Below are 9,050 nucleotides of genomic sequence, written 5' to 3'. Positions count from 1 at the left end.
TATAAAAAAAAAAAAAATTCTGATTGGATGAAGGGAATACTTGAGGTTTCGACAAAAAACAATCAAAGAGGCCCATTTTTCAGCTAGAAGCTCCACAGCTCTTCGATCGAAGCACTCAACCGTGTAGTGTAATCAAAGACTGTAGTGGAGACAATCACTGCCTGCTTGAGAGCTGTTGGACGAAAATGTATGCTCCCGGGGGTATGCTCAGGTGTATCGAGGTGGAACTGTGCGCATGATGGTTTATAAGAGAATCGTTTTTGTATAGATACCTTTCCATGACAGGCTATACTTCGAATTATGCATTATTTTGGCAAGGCGTCTGAGAAAAAATATTAAACAGAGTTGCTTTTTTTAATATATTAATAATACTATTATACTGTAGTATACCGGTACTGATTTTTAAAATCAGGGGATTTAATATTGAGAATACCAAAGATACTATTGAGTATCTTTGAGAATACTTCAGGTGGACTATAATACTGATTTAAGCTCCGATAAGCCTAAACCTAAAGCATAGTGCTCCAGGAGCGTTATTTGATGACGAAATCTTAATTTTGCTCACATTGCACTCCATCGAATGAGGAAATAATTATCTACAATCAATTAACAATAAACAAAATTCTGACATTGAATGTGATTAAAGTAATCTTAAACTCTGAGGTATTACAAGTGTATATAAAAGTCAAATAATAGGCAATATATTTTTATTTAATAGGTTAAAAGAAATAATAATTGATAAAATATAGGGAAAAATGTTTCTAGAAAATCGCTAATTGATTGAATGATGTCAAAGGTTATTTTGGTTTATCGGCTGACGGATGATAAAGACACCTGTCACAAGTACCTGTTTGCATACATGTTTATCATGTTTATATACGGCGGTGTGAATAAAATTGAAAGGTTTACAGTATGGTAGGTACAGTCATCTATTTAAGGAGGATTTCGTGATCCTAGCATCCTCTTTTTATGACATTTTTCAGTAGATATTCCGGGATCTACCGTAGATATTCACAAAAAGCTTATTCCCAAAATTTCAGTTGATTCCGATTTTCACATTTTTAGTGATTAGTCTGAATTAGTCCGAATAATCAGACCCAGAACAAAATATTAATTTCTGACATGATCGTGTTCTGGGTCTGATGAACTGTTTCCATTCGAAATCTTGATGTCAAATTGGACAAAAGAACTTAGATTAGAAGCACATGGTCCTACTTCACAGTTTTTAATCTCCTATTGATGTTGCGTAAATCAGTTTATTGTCACTATTGTGGACCATCCATTTGATACTTGAGTATTTGGACAAGCGGAACAGTTTTGACAGGCCTTTTGTCTACCTCTCTGTTTGTAAACAAACGAGGAGGTCGAATTGTCCTCCTCGGCGAATCACGAAAGTCAGCGTAATTCCCGTAAAGGCCATTTGAAGTAAAAATTAAAATATGTTTCTCGTCCGGGTTTTTAAAAATTAGGAGGATGAGGGGCTTTTTATTTTCTATTTGTTATTGGAAAACGACGCTAAATACCTGTATTTGGCACCATATTTTGGGTACCGGTATTCGACATACAGATTGATATCTGAGAAAAGGAGGAGGCCCTTTTATTTTATTGTTTTGAGAGGTAGGCCCCTAGTGATCACAAAACTCTTCTTAAATTATGTATTAGGCCAAATAAAAAAATAAACATGTTTCACGTCCCCTCCCGCTTCCTTTTTTGAGGTTTCCTCAAATATATTTTTATTTTTTGAAATTAAGTTATAACTTTTCAAAAAATATGTCTAGGAAGTTGGGATGCTTTCTATAGCCTTGTTAAGATACAAGAAACATTTTAGGAAGGTTTTGTGATCATTAGAGGGGGTGTAACTCTCAGAACAACAAATAAAAAAGGGCCTCCTCCTTTTTCCAGACATTTTTCTATACGCTAAAACAGCTCTAAGTGGGTATTTTATGATAAAAATAGAAAATAAAAAGCCCCTCTTCCTCCTTTTTTTGAAAACCGGACGTGAAACATGTTTTATTTTTTACTTAGCCTTATGCATTTACAAAGCTGTAAAACAAGTTTCAACTTCTGAAACATCTTTATCAACAAGTTATAACTGAAAGTTTACAAAATAAAAAGAAATTTGAAATATCTTCAAAAAAGGAGGAGGGCGCGGACGAGAAACATGTATTTTTTTTTACTCGGCCTAATACACATGTAGTACGGCACCAAGTCTGAATTATTAGCCGGGATTATATGCACTTTCAGTTTCGAAACACGTTTGAATGGGAATTGGATTGCGTACTTTCCCATTATGTTTGGTGAGCAAATTTTCCCAATATTTTGAGAAGTTGACGTCGAATGTTCTATTCTATATTGTTTGTCAATAATGTCTATAATGATAATCATCATCATGATAATACATGAATATTTATTGCCAATTCTGTCGGTCGGACATCCAGGCATGAAGTTGATGAACCGGCTGACAATACATGTAGGCTAGCACTGGAGTGAAAACAACATTCGCATTCACTGAACTCTGTGGAGTGTACATTGTATCACAAGCTATCACACCATTGTGCCAGGTTCGACTCTCTGCAAATAAAAATATGCGATAAGTTGTTTTCACTCCAATGCATGAATGGATGTGACGTGGCCCCGACCGAGAGAATAGTATACACGAGTTTAAAGTTGTAATTTTGTGTTTTTGTGATTAGCTAAATATGCTGTCTTAAATTGAGTAGGTTCTTCTCTGTCGACTAGTTGTTGCGGCAGATTATTCCAATTCCAGGGTCTTGAAGGTGAGCGGGGCCATTTAATGCTAAAGGTACAAAGCTTTAGTATAGCTGGAAAACAGTTGTTCATGGTTTTTGGTACACAACATTTGAAGATGTGGGGGGGGGGAGGGGGCAAATAATTATTGCATAGCCCAAGACCTTTGAATCTTGCACAGCCAAGTCCAAGTCCTTTAAAATACTCAAGTGCAAAGTCCAGGACTTGAGGACTACCGCTACATCACTGGTTTCTATTATCAGGCTAATTTTGATGGAATAAATCACAACAGTAGATTAGGCCCACATAGCCATTTATTCTGCCCAAATTAAGCTAATAACACCCCCCCCCCCTAAAATCAAGGATTACCTAGTTATCTTGGACCAAGCATATTTTTGGCAAGACTCAGAAGGAGTGGAGAGTAAGTATTTTTGGCAGGTTGAGGTGGGGGGGGTGCAAGTGAATTTTGGCATTTGTATGATGAACTGGTAAACTGATCATCTCAGGGATATGGATAGACTTCTCCATAGTCCACTTGTACATTTTGCATACTCAGGCTATTACATTTAAGCATAAAACTCTGATTTGTATTAATTAATTTGTGTGTAATTGATAGATTTTCACATCTGATATTTTCAGTCACCGACTCACCGTACTCCCTCTGTTAGCTTCCCAAGTGGACTACTTACTTTGGATTGTGGTCAACATTCTTAACACAGGTCTCTGTGTAAAGATATGCCAATTTCTGGCCTACTAAAATTGGCCATGATGTATAATGTAACCATTTTGGCCTATTTTAGCATTACAACTGCAAAGTTTTGCATGTGTCACACACATTTCCCTGGTATTAAAAGTCTGATAACGGATCAGAGGTACAATTTTGCAGTCCTGCCCCCAAACCGTATTACAATGTATAATGTAATTTTTATTGTAATGGTTGCAATTTTCAGATGAAGTTCTAGTATTGCCATTCAGTTTGGTGGCATATATAGAACTTGGTATGAGAGGTGTGTGATGTCATCTACCATCAACAAGCAGACAGACAACCATGTTGGTGCTAAATCTGATGTCTCTTCTGATTCTTGAGTGCTTCATTTCAACTATTGTTGCCCATGAAGAAAAAGTACCAGGTAAGTTTGACATTGGGGCTCCCCCCCCCCCCCAAAATTGATTGGAAAATTTAGAAAATCCCATAGGTAAATTGCCGAAAAATGACTTGAAGGAGGATGTTGTGATTGGTGGCAGCACATCCCTACTTTCCCTTTCATCAGAAATGTGTTGGTATTTTCAGTAGACCATCCTTTCAGTGTCATAGCATGAGTCATCCTGGGGGGGGGGCACCAGCAAGTTTCCTATGGGATTTTATAAATTTTTCAATTTTTGGGTGGGGGGCACGTGTACCCATTTCCCCCAATTGACATGATTTACTTACTTATTGTCACCTCCTAACTACACAAATTAGTCATGCTCACCAGGAGCACATTGTGGACTTTTTGCATTTTTAGCTGGATGTTGTGGCTCTGTTGTATTTCTAAATTTCTAGGTTAACAAACTCTTTCTCTACTTATATCACATTGGGAGTAATATATTGAGGATCTGAACTTTGAAATTTACTAGTCCAGAGTAATTTAGGGAACAAACCAAAAGATCAAGGAAGTCCTATTTATAAACCATCTGTAACAAAACTGGAAGTGGGTCATAATTAGCCTTTTTCGAGATATGGCAGACACAATAGGATAGCGCTGCACGAAGTGGGTAATTAGAGTCCGAAGTTTACTGTTTTCTAAAATCCATTTTCCGTGTTGTAATCCGTGTTCTAAAATTTGTAAATCTGTGTTTCATGAATTAAGCTTAAAATGTATAATAATGTCACAATAAAGTGTTCAATATCGCAATCAATATGCTCTGATTGGAATATTCTCACGTTAATAGGCCGACTGTTACCATGTTTGGAGGGATATACAATGTAGGGAGTTCATGCTTTGGTAAAATACCTTTATTTCAGTATTATTAAACAGTATTTTTATCATAAAAATTGACACACACAAGCCATGATTGTTTTTAACATTTATTTCTCTTATTATATTTTAACAATTTTTGTCACATCATACAAAATGTCATTTTCCGTGTTGTACCTCCGATTCCGTGATTTTTGTCCGTTTTGCGTAAAACGGAAAACTTCGTACTCTAGGTAAAGTCTTTTGAATTTGCCGGGGTTTACCCAGATTGAAGACTGCCCTCCTTTTGTGTACACCATACTTCGAAACAGGCTAATATCATCAGGGCTGTCAACTTTTTGGAATTGCTTGGCGTGAGACAGAGGCGTACCGGGATTTGCCGACTCCAATGTATGTTCATTTTGTACCATGATTATTCAAGAATGTGAAAAGCGGGGGGGGGGGGGGGGGGGGGGAGGAGCAACAAATTATTCATGACAATGCGTGATATTTTACTCATTTTCCAGCTTTTTGTGTGAGATTTACTACTTAGGTGTGAGATTATACTACCTTGGCGTGAGACCGTGAGAAAGTGACCCAATGCGTGAGACTCGCGGCCAATGCGTGAGAGTTGACAGCCCTGATATCATGAATGGTTTATAAGAGCATAGGTGAAAGATAATTTGACATTTTAAAATCTTCCTCCATAACAAAACTATTTTCTGTCTTAGGACTTCATCAATCTTTTTGGTATCATTGGATTATAATCAAGAAGTAGGATTTACTGATTTAGTATTTTGTTTTACCTTGTTTAATTTAGTTTGGACTCAACTTGTCAAACCAACATCATCAGCTCCCACTGAAGTATCAACTTATCCAGGACCAAGATCCAAGAGCACTGTATGGATGGACAGTGGCAAAGCATTAGCATGGATGTATGGTGGCATAACTGGCAACCCTGGTTACACATCAGGATGCCCATCTATTAAAGTCTGCTCTGATGGAGTGCTATTGGATGAGCTGTGGCTGTACAATATATTAAGTGATAATTGGAAACTTATTCAATCTGGCAACTCATCTAATGTCCCTGAATCGAGACATAGTGCGGTCACCTGTGGACAGTCAGATGAGAATTTGATGGTTCTGTTTGGGGGATATAACAGTAATAATGAAGTATTGTCAGATACTTGGATATTTGATGTTATAAATAAATACTGGCATAGAAGATATTATAATAGTGGTAGGGGGGAGTGTAGTGAACATCCAGAAGGTAGAGCGGCAATGCTTCACTGGTGCACATCTGATGCCTTGTGGATTTTAGGTGGTATAGATTCAGATGATAATGTACTTAGTGATATGTGGCGGTTTAACTTTGCAACTGGGTGCTGGACTCGGCAACAAACTTCTGTGTATTCTAATGATAAACCAAACTTGACAATTTCACTGAGGCCTCAGCCAGATTCACCTACATGGGTGCTAAATGACAAAGAACTTATTTTCCTGTCCAATGTTACAGATGACAAAATCGAAACAAAGTCAAATCAGACATGTGAATTGTGGACCATGTCGACGGATAATTTATTGTGGAAACCTTACAAATTAACCCCTCAAACACACCAAACATCTGTTAGTCACGACAACACATATGTTAAATTTTTGGGAGACACGCCACCGTGCAGAATATCGGCAGCATCTTGGGTTGACGAAAATGATAATTTCTGGTTATTTGGGGGGCATAGACATATTCCAAGGTTTATCAACAGAACTTCAGTGTACGTTTGCGATATCTGGTTACTAGAAACAAATAACAACACTTGGATTAAGTGGTTCCAAAAAAAGTACACCAAAGTGGAGAAGTACTTATTTCAAACAGTACCGTCTCACTTAACTGTACCTACACCACGTGCACACGCAATGTCTTGGTTTTATAACGGCACGCTATACCTGTTCGGCGGGGAGAGCCGAAACGGCGACAACGACAGCGTGAAGTATCTCAACGATTTCTGGAGATGGCACATGGGTCATCCTGAAGCAGCAAGCCGCAAACTACTCCTGCCACCAATCGGCGTGTTCTTTGTTACCCTTGGTGCCTTGTGTCTTTTGGCTGTTTGCGTGTTTGGGTCTATCTTTGTGGCTAAAGCGACCAGCCCACAAGCACCAAGACTGAAACCACCAACTTATAATGGTAAGATAAAGTACTCGCCTGTCAGCACTACTGAAGATGTATTATTTGAAGCATATCCATAGGTAACTCATTGTCACTACTTAATATTTTATCAGAGTAAGAGTTTGTTTATTTGCCAACTTCATAAAATCCGAGCCATTACACCCAAGTCAGAAAAAAGTGGTTTTTGTATTTTAAAATTAATAGGCCTTGTCTTTTGAAAATTCCAGACCTGTGTGGTACCTGGGCCAGCCGCACAACTGGGGTTGGGGGTGAGGTCCGGACTGCAAAACTTTGGGAACTGAGTAAAATAAGTGGCTTCTGAGAGGCTAGAGAATTGAAATTTATCCAAATTGTAGGCTATGGAGCTAAGAAATGCCAAATTCAAGCTTAAGAGCTACAATTATCGGAGTTTTATTCAAGGTGAGGCTAAAGAACAAGATCTTGATCCCGTCTGTCGGAACTATCGGTGAGCCTGAAAAGGGGACCCTTGACACATGACATACCTGTACCACCTTAACATGATAGTGTCCCTGTGGGCATGGTTCAAATCACACTCCTCAAAATGTGTTGGTGAGTTTAATGTTGAGGTGTGCGATGGTGTGCAATCGCACTGACAGTTTTCAAAAGACAAGGCCTCATTACTAGTTGTCGGAGTTTGAATAAGGGCAGTATTAACAGATATCTGTAAACAATTTGACAGGGTATGTATTATAATTATATCCCCACAATTTACAAAAACTACATAACTTTTTTCTCTGTGATTTGGCTCAAAAGATATCTTAACCATATATTTCAATACATGTATGGAGTTGTGGCTCTTAAACTTACAAGTCCAAATCTTATTTACCACTACCAGTAAGGAATTTACACTCTAAAATTTGACAATTATATTTATTACATCAACTCTTACATATCTTGCCCATGAAATGTACTACTCTACCTCCTTCTTCATTTAGGTAAATACTTTCTTCATAACTTTTTTTACTTGTCTTGTGTATAACTCTGCTAATTATCTAATTCATGCCATCAATGTCTTTGAAAAAGAAGTCAGCTTTGTTAAGAAATAACCACAATCTTGATAAGTTGCAGAATCTGGCAGAAATTCACAGAATCTCTTAGAAAACGTGGAGAATACAGTCATGTACGTGATTTACAAGTTACATAAAAAAATTAACTCCAAATTGTTTCATTAAATTCCTGAGAATTGCTGTTTAAAATAATAAAGGTTAAGGCTCACCTGAAACTTGGAACAAATGTTGATACCTAATTCACTGGTACAGGCTATGTAGGAGCTCACACATTATGTTTTGTGCCTTCAGGTCTAATTGTTTTAAAGTATTTTACTGACCAGCTGTGAGAGTCAGGTGCATTGTCCTCAGTATAGATAGTATGTAACTGTTGTGCCACAAAATGTGTTTTTGAAGCAAAACATATGCGACATAATCTGACCCAATCAGACCAAAGTTGACAATAATTTCAAAAAACAGTAAAAAACACAAGAAAATGAACAAATAAAATGTTTCTAACTTTGCAGTTAAGTATGCCAGGGGACATTCGGATTCCAGCACCAGGAAGTTTAGGTACATGTACCAATGTACCATGAAAAAATAATAACTATAAAGATTTCCGGCTTTGGTCCGAGTGTATCAGATCATGTCACATACAATTGAAACATAAATACTATAATACTGCTTATAACCTTGAATGATATCATCGTAAGTAATACTTTTATCTTTGTACCTGCATGTAGCATCATCTAGCAGAAGAAATGATCAAGATTAGGCTCATTTGGTGATTGCATGTACCATATTCGTTTCATTAATTATCCATGTCGCTATAAGCGCTCATGTGTGGGATCATTATCAGTAAGGCCACTATAAATATCTGGAAAACACATTAAGTTGGGAGCTGTACAAAGTTTGGTGGTATAGAGGTGAACATTGACTTGATTATATTTTAAGCCTACTTAATTGGGTTGTCCTTGAAAGTTTGCCTGGTCAACTGGATCCCCCTTTAACAGGATCAAACTACATGTACCAAACACAGAACCATCAACACATAAAATCCATATTTTGCTAATTTTTTACATACTGGGGTATATGCAATTATGTAAACAATATAAAAAATATAAACTCTCACCCAAAATGACTTTGTTAAGCACCCAGGACGGTTAATGGAACGAATACGGTAATTTACAA

At 37.3% G+C, this 9,050-nt stretch overlaps 1 protein-coding gene across 1 annotated transcript; it reads left to right on the top strand.

Annotated features, from left to right (window-relative positions):
* The first annotated feature begins 818 nt into the window (after positions 1–818).
* On the top strand, positions 819–8,693 carry LOC140153724 (uncharacterized). The gene is made up of 3 exons (XM_072176553.1): positions 819–915; positions 3,699–3,878; positions 5,506–8,693. The coding sequence occupies exons 2-3, from the start codon at positions 3,797–3,799 to the stop codon at positions 6,930–6,932; spliced, it is 1,509 nt and encodes a 502-aa protein (XP_072032654.1). The 5' UTR covers positions 819–915; positions 3,699–3,796; the 3' UTR covers positions 6,933–8,693.
* Positions 8,694–9,050: the final 357 nt, after the last annotated feature.

The sequence above is a fragment of the Amphiura filiformis genome, chromosome 5 (assembly GCF_039555335.1).
Source record: "Amphiura filiformis chromosome 5, Afil_fr2py, whole genome shotgun sequence".
Taxonomy (NCBI): Eukaryota; Metazoa; Echinodermata; class Ophiuroidea; order Amphilepidida; family Amphiuridae; genus Amphiura; species Amphiura filiformis.
This window is presented reverse-complemented; position numbering and strand designations above follow the sequence as displayed.